The sequence below is a fragment of the Cuculus canorus genome, chromosome 3, assembly GCF_017976375.1.
Source record: "Cuculus canorus isolate bCucCan1 chromosome 3, bCucCan1.pri, whole genome shotgun sequence".
Taxonomy (NCBI): Eukaryota; Metazoa; Chordata; class Aves; order Cuculiformes; family Cuculidae; genus Cuculus; species Cuculus canorus.
Genome location: NC_071403.1, coordinates 62,265,935 through 62,282,692, shown reverse-complemented (window position 1 = coordinate 62,282,692; position 16,758 = coordinate 62,265,935). Strand labels below are relative to the sequence as shown.

The window sequence follows — 16,758 nt, the reverse complement described above, 5'->3', positions numbered from 1 at the left end:
AGGTTCTAGCTGTGCACATTTCAGGTGGAAACAAGCGCCCTGCTGACTCCTACAATAACTAAGACAGACAACTCTTCCATACAGATCAGCAAGACAGTTCCAGAGCTCAGTGACATTTCTCAAGTACAGAAAAGTTCCTAGGAACTATGCTTCTAAAAATATATAGAATCTAAATCCTACACTTAATGGTGCAAAATGGAAACTTAAAAACGGGTGTTCACCTCCAAATTTGCCTCTGTTATTAAGCTGAAGTCACAGTCTGTTACAGGCAGAAATCATGGTAATTGACTTAGCCTTCATGAAAGACCACAGTGCTGCTAATACAGCTCCAACAATGGTTTGATCTCCACACAACAAAAAGGCTGTCACTGGGATCTACACATTTGGTGGTGTTTTTTGTTTTTAAATCAAAAGCTTTGATCCCTTTGTGTTAACTAAAAAAAAATTTAAAGTCAATTAACATAACTCTTGTTGATAACTAGGATTTCAGAAATCTGTTATTGATGTGTTATTGACTGTAATACTACATGTATCTTGTGTCAAAGATGTTATTGATGTAGCTGTATTAAAGTATGATTTTACAATCTGACTGCATTTTACATGTGGTTTTTCCCCTCTGCCTTTGCATTTGAGAAACCAAATCAGAAGCTGCAAAACAGTCCCCATGGGACAAGTATGAATATTTGATTTAGACTGGAGAGCAGTTATTCAGATGATTAGTTACCCTGAAAATCAATAGGGAAAATTTCAGAAAAATAAGAACTGCTAGATTGTATTAGGAGACACTCCTATCCTTCATCTGAAGGCAGGCAGATGCCATGGAGGAAACCACAAGAAACCCTCAAGAAGCCCCTTCCCAGCCTAAGATGGGCTAATTTAAACTCTAAATAATGACATTAAATATTGTCTCTAATATTTCTCCCAATTGATTACAATTCTAGATCTTGTCACTGGTATCAATTACAAGAACAAATTATGTGTTTGCTTAAAATACGAAAAATTTTTATTTTCATATCAATTTTTAATTGGTGGCTTTTCAGCTGTATTGACTGTCCACTGTTTTTCTTTTAGGACTCAATAAGAAGAAAAACTCTGTATCTTCCTGGGCAATATGTCTCAGCACTTTCAATACTTTTGTTTCAAGCTCTTTCACCTAAATAGCCAAAACTCTCAAGACTCTTTGTGGATCATCTGTACTCCTAACCGATCTCAGGGCCTTCTGTAAACTTCTTCTGAGAGATGACCAATGCTACACAGTATTTCACTACGCTGTACACTAAATTCTCTGACAGTATAACACAGAGGTAAGTTGTATTACCTCAGTTCCTAAAATCTGGTTTGCAAGTGCAGTCAAACAGCAGAGGTCTTCCCTGAGCTGTGTACGGTCCCAAACTATTCTCTCTCATCAGCTGATGCAATGATGTGAAATTCTGCAGGTAATTTTACCATTTTCAGGAAACACAAGGCTTCTCTGTTTGTGATACCTGAATGTCATTTGTTGACCTTCAGGCTATTCCCCTACTAGGTCAGGTCTCCCTAGAGTAATGACAAATACTTTCTCGCTCTGTCCAATCCATATCAGTTTGTGTCTTCAGTAGATTTTCACCTCATCCTTCCCCTTTTCCATCTAATTTGTAAGCATATTAAATCCTGGAGTCAATACATAACCTTGAGGCATCCCAGAATGTCTTGAACTGTCAGGTTTTTACCACAATGGAACTAGCCTCCAAGCAAGTTTTGGGGTCATGGCAACACTATCTTTGATTACTTCTACTAGTTTCCCTCATGGAGTTTTATCAAAAAAAAAAAACAACTAGCAAAACCTTTCTGAATGCCTCAAACAGTTTTATACATACCTACATGCATGCATATATATATATATATATATATATACACACAGTCTAAATGAAGTATGAGTGGAATACACTCCAGTGTGGGAAGAAACAGATTTAGCTTTACAGGTGACTTATTTCTAATAGAAAGGATGTTTCTGAGAGACCAAATCTAGATCAGACAAGATTACAGACTCATTTGCCAGAAAGCAGGTCCATTATTAATACATTCCATGTTATAGTGCACCAACAGCACCTAAATATCTACAAGCATGCACAATAAGATGACAAGAAGTACCCAGGTGCGATTTGAACTTAATAAAAATTGTCTGTTTATAGTTCTTGGGCCAATTAAACCTTCTAACTAGAAAGCCACAAGGGAAGTTCATATCCCAAAACTGGGCATAAACCCAGCTTGAAGGAGTATTCAATGAGGTTTCAAAGTAGCTGTTACAATATTTACTTCCCACTTTTGATGATTGACCCCATTTACAAACATTCAGTCAGCTGTTCAGCTGATGCAGACGGACACAGCTCTGCTTCAGCCATGCCATGTTATGTCAGCTAGAGATAGGGCTTTTCTTCCACATTCCTAGCAACTCAGATTTTAAATTGGCAACGGCTTCACATAACCTATTATTTTTAGACACACATTTATGAAACTCAGACACTTTGTATATTTATCCCCCACCATTACACTCAAGCATGTAATTTTGTTATTCAGAACGAATTAGGAGAGAAAATATAACTAAAATAGCAGGCTTATGGTTGCAATTAACTTTTCAGACAGTTATAAATTTCAACAAATAGGTTATAATTGAGGAGCCAGCATGACCCTTATTATTTCAGAAGTTTCAGCCACAGCAGCTCAGTGCAACTTCAGCTGGACTATCAGTCAACTTTGTCAGACAGAAGCACTAACATCCAACTCTGTCTGGCATCAGCATACGATGTGATCCTAAAAACTAACTGCAAAAAGCTTTAGAATGGTCCCAATCCAGGCAACGGAATTGGTCTTAAAAAAACGCCACACTCCCTGTGAGTAAAGTAGCAAATATCAGACATTTGTGTCACCATCACAATGAAGAAAAACAAAAGGTTCTTGCAGAAGAAGTCTTAGAATATTTATTAGTAAAGTTAGGAGAGGCTCTTCCTCACCAAAAAACCGAACTAACACTGTGTACCACATTTTCTTGTATCATTCACTTCCATTATTAAGCACACTGCCAAACAGATAATCTGGGAGTAAACATTTCAGAACATTTACATGTAATACTTAGGAAAGTACAACATAAAAACAATCACTTTGTCAGAGCCAGTCTTTCCAGTAAAGCAATGATTTCTGTTACAGCAGAATCCCTTTTACAGCAAAACCCACTGTGATGTTGTGAATAACATTAGGACAACCAAAATATATTTATCACTTCAGTTGATTATTAAATTATCCTAGAACACGTTAATTCACGCAACTGCCATCACAGTGGTAAAAGGCTGACAAGAAATAGGGTGTGTTAAAGGCAAAAAATACCAGTCGATATATTATAATCACTCAAGGTATCACTTCCTTTGTATATCACATATGCAGAGGAACAAAGCCAGGCTTCTCTTCGTATCCATACCATAAGAAGTTTCTTTCTCAAGTGCAGGCATACAGAAGAAGCAGCTCCATTTAACGTAGGAAAAGGCGCTATCAGGTCAACTGCTGTGAAAACCAGACAGACCACCAGAACAACAGAAAGACACGCCGATAACAAATTACCTGCGAGAGCAGTACCTGCATGAATGCACAGCCGCCACAAACAAGGTAATCAGCATCACTAAGCATGTCTGCAACATTAAGACAAATATTTGACCTATTTTCTCGACAGACTGCGACTGCTGTGGTTATTGCACTACGCTTCTGCGAGGCAGCGACTGACCAAGGACTAAGGCAACACGGAATGCTTTGCGGAGAGCGGGAGCGCTTCCACGAGGCGAGTTTTCCCCACCGCTAAAGCGCTCAGACCCCACGCCCTGGCATCTCGGCCACTCTGGGTCGCGCTGACCCCCACGCCAAGCCCCATCGCTTCTCCTCCTCCTCCTTTTCCTCCTCTTCCTCCTCCTCGAAGCCCCCCACGCCCGGGGACTCACGTTTGTAGCTGGCAGCCCAGGGCTGGTAACCGTAGTAGCCGGTGATGCGGAGGATGCGCTCCTCGATGGACGTGAGCCCCACGGAAGCGCTGGTGAGGTCCTCCACGGAGCGGGACGACTTCAAGTCCTCTTTGATGGCCTCGTCCACCACCAGGTACTTGAGCTGCCGCAGCTGCGGGCTGATGTCGGACAGCCGCCGGGGGCTGACATCGGGGGAGCGCCGCATCCCGCTGCGAGCCGGGAGAGGGGGTCAGCGAGGGAGAGCGCGGCTCCGCCGCTCCGCATCTAAGTTGGCGACGGGCGGCGGGACCTCCTCCCCCCCCCCACCCCCGCAGGTGAGCGGACACGGCGACCGCGGCAGCAAACTTTCCTCGCCACCCACCCACCCCGCGGTCCCCGCCGGGCCGGGGCGTCCGCATCTCTCTCAGCCCCGCGGTACTCACAGCGTGGCGGCTTTGCCCCGCGCGGAGCCGCTGGGGAACTCCCGGATCCCCATGGGGAGCAGCAGCGATGGCTGGGGGGCGCCCAGACTTCACGGCGGGGCGAGCCGGCGGCGCTTCACCGGCCGGGTAAAGAGGAACGGAAGAAACGAATGAGGTTCCCCGGCGAGGACAGCGGCAGGGCAGGTCTGAGCGCCGCTGTCGCCTGCGAGGCGCGGCCGGGCAGGGCACGCTCCGCGCCCCCCGCCCCGCGCGGTGCCGCCCGCCGCCGCCAGGGGGAGCCCCGCCGCAGGCAGCCGGCCGCGGGGCGGGGCGGGGCGGTGTCGCCTCCCCGCGGGCGAGGAGCGGGGTGGGGGTCGCTCCGGTGCCGGGGAGGGTTCGGGGGAATGGGGAGGCTGGGCGCTGCGGGAGCGTTCGCCGTCGTTCTGTGTCTCCTCGAGTGACGGGATGGAGAGAAGGAAAGAGCGGTGCGAGGGAGATGCATCCCCACTGCGAGCGGAGAGATTGCGGGTGACAGTCCGAGCGGAGACTGTCCTGGGGTCACCGTGTCGCTTCCCCATCTCCCCGTCTCGCTGCTGAACCCCTACCACCTTCCATCAACCTATTTTGTTCTGGTTCTTTTAACCACACTGACCTAGATGAAAGTGGCAAACGCACAGTTAAGCTTAAATGGGTGCGTATGGACATGTACTTTATCCGAACGCTTTATCCACAAAAAACAATGAGAAATTAATACTTGGACAAAAATTTGATCACCTACAAAAAGAGGTCGTTGGAGCTAAGGAACTTTTTGCATATAGGTAGCTGTCTCATCAAAGAAAAAAAGATGAAATCCAGAGGGAAAAGGTTTTCCCACCACTGCACAAGCTTGGTTTACGTGGAATGTTAGAACACCAAGGTGTTGGATGTGAAAGCAAGCTGATATCAGTTAAATGGAACCTGAAGGTAGCATCACAAAATCATTGCACCATCGTCAGAAAGTAAAAAAATCGCAGGTAGATGCCAGCCAAACTAATTATCTTCTTACATACACGTGTACCAAATAATGCACTACATTTATTTCCTATGCGCGCAACCTTTATTTTGATCCCGTGAAAATGCAAATGTTTGTTGCTATGGAGTTCAGTTCCAAAATCCAATACAGGTGAACAGCAGTGATCCAGCAGTGCAAGCGGAGAGTGCAGGTGTTTGCTGCTGCCTACCTGCAAAGTGACAGAGCGCCTCGCAAGGTACGCAAATCGACGCAGGAGGATGATTTAAGTTGAGATGAGAGGATGAAAGAAAACACAGTACTCACTGAATCTACAGATATTGATTACTGGCTTGGTTTAATTCTCCTAGGGGCACTGAGGGCAGGAGTAGCAATATCAGGCATAGATGGGATTTAACGTTTCAGTCAGGCCTCCAAAGTGCGGCGGCATTCTGTATGCAGACCCTGTGCTCTCTCTGGTTTTAAGTGATGAACTAGAATAGGATTTTGTCTGAGAATTGCCGGTAATAATGTATCTAGTGTCAAATTCATCCATTATTATACGTGCAAGATTATCAAAGTGTACTAAAAATAACATAATACAGGCCCAGAAATGTAAGTCTGGGCTGGCTGCGTTCGGTACCGGACTAATTCACATTGGCACAACAAACAGGATAACAAAGTTCTGAGCCTCAGAGCAAGCAGATGCCAATAACCAAGCGAGTGACATTGTCACCATCCCTAGAGGTTGTCACCATCCCTAGAGGTATTTAAAAGAAGGGGAGTTGAGGTACTTAAGGATGTGGTTTAGTGGCAGATAGGTATGGTTGGACTCAATTATCTCAGAGCTATTTCTAACCTGGTGATTCTATGTTCCTATGATTTTATGACTGTTGACCAGTCAAGTACCTGCTGAGCACTCACTCACCTCTCAGCATAGGCTGCTGCAGATTTGCAGAGCCTGTGTCAACCCTGCTATAAATTTTGGCTCCACCATTGAAGTATTTAGCTGCCCATTTTTGGTTGTCCCAGAGAGGAGCCATGGAACTCAGAAGCTCTGTTACGCACATCTCCACTTTAATATGCCAGAACCATCTCAATTCCTCTGTCCAATAAGGATTGTTTTTCTGCCATTTTATTATTTCCCAGCTGCTGTCATTTCAAGGTGCAAATGAAATGACCGTGGGCATTAATACTTTTTTCCTATCGTGCAGTCAAGTGACTTTGGACAGCTTGGGTGGCAGTGCTGACAAACTTGAAGTGAGCATGTGTCTTGCAAGAGAGAAAAAAGTGTGTGGGAGTGAAAATTTTAAAGTTCACTGAAATGTTTAATAAAGACAACATTTCAAAATTGTAGTGAGAGGCAACATCAACATAGCTAGGTATTAGGATCTTGTCAAATCTTGCTGTAAGTGATGTTTCTTAAAAAAAAATAGCAGCTGCTGGAGACATGCAAGTAAAAATTCTCATGTATATTATTTTAATTATGTTTAAGCATTGTAGCTAAAATTGAAATATAACAATATGGCGTTGGACATTAAAAGTTAAAACATGGGATCCTATATGATTTGGAATTTGTAGATTTGTGTATTACTTAAGATTTTTAATGAGGAAAGAAGATGCTGTAGTATACTAGCAATGCTACCAAGACTAATTTAAAAAGAAAGCATTTGCTATACAGTGTATACCTGTTTAAGGAATAGTGGGCAAAATGGAGCAGGATTTGACTCAGTTCAGGTTTAATCCACATGGCATGGTATGCAACACCAAGCTGGAGCCACTAAACAGCTTTTCTCAACCTCTTCCTAGTGCTTGTGATTTATTCTGCCCTGTTAGATACACCTTTTTATTTTTTTCCAGACAACGTGAAATTGTATGCTTGACTGGTAGTCAAATCTTAAAATGCACAGCCATTGTTATATTACTGTTATGTTGTCTACAATGTGATGCCATATCAGATGAAAATATAATTTAAACTGTCTTTATTTTCATCTGCCATCAATACTAACTTACTAAATGTTTCTCTGGCATGAATCTATTCTTATCAAAATACTACTCATTTTATAAGAAGGATAAGTGATTTTTTTTACTTCCCCCCCCTTCCCACCCCTGAGTTTTACATTTAAAGGATACAGTGACAATAGGAGGATAAGATAGCACAGATATTTCATTGGGTGACAGAATGATCACAACTGCAGAAACTGTAACGTGAAGTTGATGTGTTCCCTCTCTGCAGTCCATAAAAATCTCCCGTAGGAACTCAGAGTCTTTACAAGACAACCTGACTCCCTCCTTAAGCAAGTACTCTTGTAATGGGATCTGCTGTAGCTGATGTATGTTCCTACTTCTTAATGTTTTTATGCTTTGCAGTGAAGGTATATACTCAAGACATTAATCAGGCATTCTCTCTCCAAGGGGATTTGGGTGTTATACACAAATACAATATACATTATAAGAGTCCTATATATTTATTTTCTCTAGCTGGCGTGAAATTTGATATTCACAGGAATATAATGCTATCATATATCAAAGTGGCTCGAACTTAGTTAGTGGGGCTAATTTTTGTGTGTGTTGAGACTGAAGAGGGATGCGAGTTTGAACATCATCAGTTTCACCCACAAAACTTTGAATCAGCAACAACAGAAGAAACAGCTAGAAATTTTCTAGGTTGGATAATCTTGCTTGCATTCGTGTTTTAATATTTTTAGTACCACCTTTAATGGTTTAAATAAACCCAAAGAACCAAGAAAAAAATGATAGGACAGAGAACAGCCCAATGCAAGACCAAATAATAAGTACAACTCAGCCCAGCTACCTCCAACAGACTCACACTTGCTCTTTCAAATACAGAGACAGAGACTGTGCTTGAAAGAACAGTCAGATGAATTAAAGACATGTTGCAGCACATTTTTCATGTGAGCTCTCATGTTGTCCTGAGTCCCCTGCAATGCACAGGCAAAACCAAACAAGCATCAGAATTTCTGACAAGACTCCTTGCTGAAAGAAACTGGAAAGCTTTGAAAATTGTGAAGGAGCTGCCTGTTGTTGTCAGGAAGGGACAATACAGGGTCAGTGTCCTGGTTCCTGAGACGTATGCCGCTTTATAGAAAGCTGATTTAAATCTGCTACTTTGAAGTGGTTGAGTATAAACTGTTCAGCTTCTTTTGTCAGACACAGTGGAAAATGTAAGTCCCTTATATCTGGAGTTGAAAATAGGTCTATTGGTTGTTTTGCTACCCATTGTTAGATAAGAAGCGCAGAAAAAAGTAATTTGGGACATCACACAATGTCTTGGTGGTGTATGAGCTCTGCCATTGCCGCTCTTCCCAGCTCAAATTGAAAACTAAAATGCAAAGAACAGAAAAATAGTAACATTTATTTCCTCTAACAAGAGGCCCCGAAGGGACCACAGGAGGTGTCAATGACAGAAAATACAGGACAGCAGTCCTTTTCAGTATCCCGTATTTTCAGAAATGCCAGAGACTTGAATCTCAAAGTCAATCTGTATTTTGCATAAACATGAAGGTGTCCCTTCATGTTCTGCCTTTTCAATTAACTTGTACCAGAAATAATGGACTACAAAACAGAGGTTAAGGAAAGACTAGATACTAGTCTTGCAAGTTTTCTGTATTTATCTGTGTCTCATTCCTGGTTTGTCCTTTTAATGTGAGTTTGGCTTAGAGGCAAGCCAAACGACCCAGGGAATGAGGAAGAGGAATGTTATAGCAGCAGCAGCAGTGATCTACCCTGGCTAGCCCATGAGAAGCCAGGGAGATGGGGCAGATGTCAGAATTGAAAAAAGCGATACCTACAAAGATACGGATGAGAGAATCAAGGACTGTGGAGAGAACTTGAAAGAAAACTTTTTATGGATTTGTGCTTACAGAGGGCAGTTTTAGTGAATTAGAGCACAATATTCATATTATGTTTAAAGTTACTTATCTGAAAGGTGTGCTAGCCCCAAGAAAAATCAGATAATTCTTACTCTTCAGATAAACTTCTGTTTTTCTAGCTTCGAAGGTGGCTTTTAAAGTTGACAGTTTTTTGATGCAGAAAATGTGTCACTATCCTTGGACTGTGCAGCTTTCTCGGCAGGAGAGATTTCTGAAGAGAAAGGAACACTTGGAGTCTGATGTGACAGGCAATTTTTACTGTATAAAGGTATTGGCAGCTATTTGAAGCTGCTCATGTATCTGAAACATTAAAAATCCCACAGCTGAATTTTTGATCTGGAAGCACTGATGAACAAGGAGCACTACGCTTCTGCCAAATGGTTCTGTAGCGTGGGGCATAGCAACTCACTTCCATGTATACGTTTTGAATCCTAAGTATAGTTAACTTACACATATTTTTCCATATCTTCTGGGAATAATTTTGGAAGCTGCTACAAACATTCTGCTGAACCCACCCAGCCCCCAGAGTGTACAAAAAGGTGTCTTTGCCTGGATTTTTGTCACCTGCAATGGACATATTCCATTATATCATGGATACAGTATCGCACTGCACTTTTACCAGCTGTTTGTTTGGTTTTTTTTTAATCAAGAAATTGCATTAAAAAAATCTGTTAACAATATAAATTTGTAGTGAAAGTAACAGTAAGAACCATGAGCAGACAATTTGCACAGGTACTATGCAGATCCCTCCTGTAGGCAACATCATCCCTATGTACTGTATACCCACACAAGGGCAGATGTTAGCACTACAGTGAGCTTCAGGCTGCGGTACTTCTTAGTATAAACATGATATAGCATTAAAAAATCAGTTCTTTTGTCTTTATTTCTTAGTGGGTTATTTTATTGTGGTGACAAATTTGGAACAATGAGATTATTTGATTAAACTTTCTCAGTCACTGCTGAATGGACTACTCTGCTTGTCGAATTAATAAAAAGGCCAAGACACCTCATTAACATGCTTGGTATTGAGCTGGATTGGCAGTGGTGCAGTTTGATCCTGCCAAAGGGCATTTGCTGAGGAAAGTCAGAAAGCTTTTAAATCTTATTCTCTAAAAAGGTTGAATCACAAGAACATGACCTTGCAAAAACTGTAGTCTTGAACTGTCTATACCTCCCCCATACCATTCATGCTAGAGCTGCTTATTGCAGAGAACAATGTAAGTTAAATAACATGGCTTCTCCTTTTGTAATTCAATGCATAAAGCTTGATTTTGCTGTGCTTGCCGATTGGGAGGCTTGACACAAAAGCTTAGTTTGGAAAAAAACGCATGCACTAGCATCCTCTAGCATGTTTTTAATAGCTGAAAGTACACGCTATCGATACAGACCCACTACACCATACAACTTTAAATGCATCACGTTTTGTATAAGGAGTTATGGCTCAGAAATACATGGAGAAAGTGGATTTAAGCACCAATTGTACATAATCATGCCTATCAAAAAATATCATCATTTCTCTTTAAAATCCTGCATTTGTGGCAGACATAACTACAGGAAGTTGCATTGTCAAGTAAATTCCATTATAGTTCTCATCAGAATAGCCTTTAAAACAGATCTGAAACATGTTTTGGAAACACTGAGCAGAGTATTTACTTAGGCATGTAGGCTGATCATCTCAGGTAATTAAAACATTCTTTACAGCTAGTTGTCCTGATGGAAACAGGTTTTTTGTATGTAGACACAAGCATGTGCATTTCTCAACAGAAGTGAGAAGTGCTCGAGCAAACTAGTTTAAAGTCATTAAAATGTAAGGCAAAGTTATCCACCAACCTCAGTTAACATAATTTATTTCACACTGGTGAAACTTCACCAGCTTAGTTGAGTTGCCTCCAGTGTGTAGCCTCTGAGTGCACAGGTATGCTTTCATTTCAAAGAGCAGCATGATTTTTGTGATTGATCACGTTATCACATTTTCAAAAGAAATGTGACTGCAAGGAAAATTTTATGGCAAATGTCTTAGCTACTTCTAATTTTGTTTAAGCTGATCATGTGAAAAGTTTTTAAAAATCAGTAGGTTCTTGTGTTCCTCTTTTGGTAATGTTTCTTCTGAAGTGCACTTCTGTATTCCTTTTTCTAGGTTACCTTTAGTGGTTTTGCACTAAGGCTTTCCTTTATATATAAGCTTTCATTTGTTGGCCCATGCAAAATTCCTGTTCAAGTAAAATTAGGAGAATGTGAGAAAATCAAGCAAAGATAAATTAAACCACATCAGCAATGTGATAGACTTGAAGCAGTACATGGAAGGCAGAGTAAAAACTGTATATGAAAGTAAGGAAGAGATCACATTATGCTTGAATATCTTCATTAGGAAAGGGGCACTTGCCTTGACTATCCTGAAATACAAATATTGTCCTTGGAATAGCAATCCAGAAACAAAAATTACAATAAGGTTTCCTAGGTTATAGGACTCGACTCCATGACACTTCAGGAAATGACAATGCTGTGTGAGATTGAGGACCTGTGAGAAAGACTGGAGGAGAGAAACATTCTTCAGGGCACTGTGGGTTTTTTAATCAAGTATTTGGGTATAAAAATAAGCAAAAATGGTAACCATGATATTATTTTGTTAGAACCTGTAATACATAATAGAAACAAGGATATTGTAAAATTCCCCAATACAATTTTTTAATGCCTGCCAGAAATATGTTTTATTGTATCAAAGAGCTAAAGAAAAAAATTAGAATAATTCAATTTTATTTTTTCTCCTGATACACAACGTATGGATGAAGCAGTTGAGATTTCACACATAAAAAGTTGAAAAATGACATTTTATGCTTTACTGTGCAGTGAAGAGGTAATTTGCACCCTTTGTATCTCACGTTGGGTTTTCATATTGCTTTCAATATATTTTTTTGTAGACACAGAAAGGGAATTAAAATAACCCCTATAAAAGTCATTATTACTTCCTGAACTATGAGCTGCATATAGTGTTTTGCCAGCCTCCAGTACATATATATACATACATACATACATACAGCTTATTTACCAAGAGGTTTTGCTCTCATCCACTACTAAAATTGTCTCGTAACTTTAAATATGTTTGTCTACTGAAAGAAAATAATTCCTCATTGCAACAGATTTTAGTCTGCCTTTTGCCACCAATTATAGACCAAAATTTTATGTATTCTTTTTCTTGTTATAAATAAAAGTGTCTTTTCTGTGGCTTCTCCTCCCACCTGGTCTATTGTCAGTTACTATGATATTGTTTGAGATGAAGCCCACTCATGCTGTGCAGTTATTGAGGTGGTCATGTTGTTCCTCACCCCTCATGTTTAGTTTGTGCTCCATTAGTCCATGCATCTGTCCTTGTAGAGCTTAGTGAGACCTCCCTTCTTTCTCTCCTCCACCAGCTGTGGACATTGTCTACTTTGTCAGGTATCGCAGTCTTTATTATTATACACAAGCATGTCTATACAGGATATTGTTGTGTACAGAGACCTTTTTTTTTTTAAGCCTAATCTTAATAGTCAAATTAAAAATCCTCAAGAGAAATATTCCAGCTCTGCTCATGAAGTTGAAGAGGTATGAAAAAACATGCAAATTATGAACAGCAGTTTTTCTGACATTGTAATAATCCATGAGCAAGCAAGCTAATTCTAGCCTCTGGTGTAACTCCCAGTAAAGAGTAAATACTCATCTTTCTTCTGTGATCAGTAGGTTTTGCAGCATGTGCTTATATTATTTTAGTATTAAGGTATTCTGTGAGTGTAGGACAAGTAAAAACAGAAGTACTACAAAATAACCAATGGAGAATTTCCATTGACTGAAGCAAGATCTTTAAATTAATCTGAGGAATAATGTTTATGCTTATTTAACAATTTTTCGAGTTAGTAAATCCAAGTAGTGACTTTATTAGACCATTCTACAATTAGTGACTAAATCTTGCAAAACAGCCAACAACAGAAACAAGAACATCTGCAGAAGGAGAAAATATGCAAAAATCCTGGCTGCCTCCCAGTACTTCCAGAGTGCTCCAAAAGGAAAACCTCTGTGGTATTAAGAGAGCCTGCATCCGTCATGACAGCACACACCACATCATATGCAAAGGTTTATGAACAACACCCACACACGCTCCCCATGAGGTAGCCTAGGGATGATAGCTATTTTTCAGGCTTGTGCATCAGCAGCATGAACAAAGGTGGACCATTTATGAGATACTACTTCCAACTCAGGAAAAACAGGGGAATTGTTGTCACTTTCCCACCTATTTTATTCTCCAAGTAGCAATAGGTCTGCACAGGGTAACACATCTTTTGCTTAAGTCCACAGAACAGACGGGATGCAGCAAGGAGATGCCATCTTTACACAGTCTCACTGTTCTGTAGTTGAGAGACTGGGCAAGAGAAAAAAAAGATACCAATACAGATCCCTTAAAGCTGTTTGTTATGAGAAAGACAATGCATGATTTTTCCTGTTTGCTTAGGACAGGGCTTACATCTTAGCAAAATGCTTACAGTTTAGATACTGAGTAAAACTTTCAGTCAGAATTGTAGAATCATAGAATGGTTTGAGTTGGAAGGGACCTTGAAGATCAACTAATTGCAACCCTCCTGCCATGGACAGAGACTTCTTATCAATCAGCACCCCCAAGTACTTCTCCACAGGGCTGCTCTCAATCACTTTGCCCCCCATCCTGTGTTGAAAACATGGTTTACCCCAACCCAGGTGTAGGACTTTACGCTTGGCCTTGTTGAACCTCATGAGATTCACACAGGCCCACTTCTCCAGCCTGGTCGCTCTGGAGGACACCCTGTCCTGCCAGTGTGGCAACTACACCACTCAGCTTGGTGTCACCTGAAAACTTGCTGAGGGTGCCCTCAGTCTCACTGTCTCTATCATTGATGAAGATATTAAACAGCACCGATCCCAGTACGGACCCCTGAGGGACACCACTTGTCATGGATCTCTGTCTGGGCATCAAGTCATTGACCCCCTCCTCTCTGAATACCACTGTCCAATCAGTTTCTTATCCACCTAATAGTCCACCCATCAAATCCATATCTCTCCAATATAGAGAGAAGGATGTTGTGGAGGACAGTGTCAATGGCTTTACAGAAGTACAGATAGATCACAACTGTTGGTTTTCCCATGTCCACTGCTGTGGTTACCCCATCATAGAAAGCCATGAGGTTGATCATACAGGACTTGCCCCTGGTGAGGCCATGATGGCTGCCACCAATTACCTCCCTGTAAGGTAAGGATAGTCGTCAGCAAAGAGGTGCCTTGCTCAGGAATTTTGCTAGAGCCTGCATTGCTAGTATGTAGGCAGCTAGATACATCTGTCAACGGGTGAAACCTGGCCCATCCAGCTGTCTCCTTCACAGTGGAGGCCTCAATCTCCATTGCTTGCATGCAAGCAGCCATTTCATGTGCCAGGCCAAAATAATGCTTGAAAAACCACAGACTTAATATTAGATTTCCAGAGAAGTGTTACTGCAGTTGCTGCTTTTATTCCATTTAGTATTTTGTATTACATTAGTCAATAGCTACCTCATTTTTTGTAGCCTCCTTGTTTTTTCCATTTTATTACATTTTAGTTGTCAAACAAGATTGAAAATAAATAAATCCTGCAGCTTGAGTAATGACTTGTTTTCCCTTTTCTAAATGCTCATTCTCTGATTAAGAATGAACATTTCCCCAACACCACCACCACCAATCAGAGTTAAGCTATCATTTCATCTGATAAAATTGAGTTACTCCTGATTCTCATCAGGAGAACTATCACCTATGGATACACATTAGCTCTATTGTGTATGAGCCAGCACAGAGCTCCAGAGAGTGTTATCTATGTCATGCCTTTCCAAGATGTAGTTCGTAGCACTAACCTTTGAAGATATTCTTTGGTGACATTTTATAAAGATACAAACGAAGCACAGAAGAGAGTTCCCTGCAGTCTGCAATGCAGGGCAGCTTGTCTGGCTTTGCTATCACCACATGCAAGAGGCAATCATCAAAATGATAAAACAGAGACAGCCAAGGTTAAAAGGAAGATGATCCAGGTGAAGGGTGGCCATGATTTTTTCATCAGCCCCCAATGCAAGTAGAAGGTACAAGGAAAAAGCCACAGAACCTCTTCACACTACTCAGAAGCAGGAAAGGAAGCTTTGGGAGAAAAAATCCTGAAGAAGTCATGCTTAAGAAGTCAGAGTACCATGGAATCTAAATTGCTGAGCATCAGACAAGAAGGGCTATAGTTATCTACCAGTGGTAGCAGTTTTTCTTCCAAAGTTCAGCCTGTTCTCTGTTACCTTTTTCTGGAATAGGCAGCATGACTGTCAAGCACCCTCTTGTCACCTTGAAGTCCAGCTGATTGCAGGGGTTTCATCTAGTGGCAATTGTGTGGTGAAGGAAAGAAACAAGATCTCTCCTGTGGCTGTGACCATTTTATTACTGGGGCGGGAAGAGCTAATATACAATTATATTGTTCACTTACTATATTTTTAATTAGAGCTTAAAATAGTTCACCCCTCACTTTATTTCTATACCTTTCCAAAGAACCAGTTGATATTATTTATTTTTAAAGATGTTCACCTATGCAGATATAATTACTGCTAATATTAAGCGAAGGACAATGAGGGATGAAGGGAATGATAGGGAAATATCCCTAAGAGCAAACCATGCAATTCTGAGGTGTAAAACTGCCTAGTGGCAGTTTATACATATTTTTACCATCTGTTAGACCCTTCCCAACAAGCGTTGTTGTGTGTATTTGTGCACAGATAAATATCTAGCCCTAGACCATGGCATTGATCGGCTCATTCTCCAAGCTACTGTACCAGCTGGGAGGCCCACTGGAGGGTGCTCACATGAGGCTAGGGAATTTTTACTATCTTCTGCAGGAACATGGCCAGGCTCTGAACAGGCAAAGGACCTAACTGTAGAGATCTATAGAGACTTACCTCCCCTCCCTTCCTCTACCTGGGATCAAACCCATGCATTAAATTTTGATAAAAGGACAGTTTTGTAGTCTCTCTCCTCTTTGATCATCAAGGAGGTTTTAAAAAACAACCTGTTCATTCCCTTTCTTTTGAAGTTGTACACAGCAAGCTTGCTAGTAGTAGATAAGCAGACAGACGTAGTGCTCAGTGTTAGGATTCCATTGTCACCATAACAACATTTAGCAGAGATGTTGAGCTGCCATCATTTGAAACAAGACCAACAAATGCTGCAGTGTTGTGGGCGGGTGACATGTATTTCATTTTGAGGCTATTCTTTCTGGTAGCAAGCTGAGACTCTAGAGAAGGACCTATTCCTTCCGGACAAGAGATTGGGGAGTCTCCATGCTTCATAGAACAATTGGAAACTTTCGGCTCTGCTTATCTTGTGACAAGAGATGAAGCTTTGTGGACCTTGGTAATTTATTGTGCATCTTCTAGTTTTGGCTAATTTGCAGCTCCTGCTCTAATTGTCAAACTATAGAGAAGCTGCTGGAA

At 41.2% G+C, this 16,758-nt stretch overlaps 1 protein-coding gene across 1 annotated transcript in view; it reads right to left on the bottom strand.

Annotated features, from left to right (window-relative positions):
- The window catches only part of SLC35F3 (solute carrier family 35 member F3), a 178,131-nt gene extending 173,494 nt beyond the window's left edge, over positions 1-4,637 (bottom strand). Inside the window, exons 1-2 of the mRNA XM_054062669.1 lie at positions 4,406-4,637; positions 3,963-4,192 (exon numbers count right to left, since the gene is read on the bottom strand). Coding sequence (XP_053918644.1) covers positions 3,963-4,192; positions 4,406-4,458 — 283 coding nt within the window. The 5' untranslated portion in view covers positions 4,459-4,637. The remainder of the gene's footprint in view (positions 1-3,962; positions 4,193-4,405) is intronic.
- Between the last annotated feature and the right edge of the window lie 12,121 nt (positions 4,638-16,758).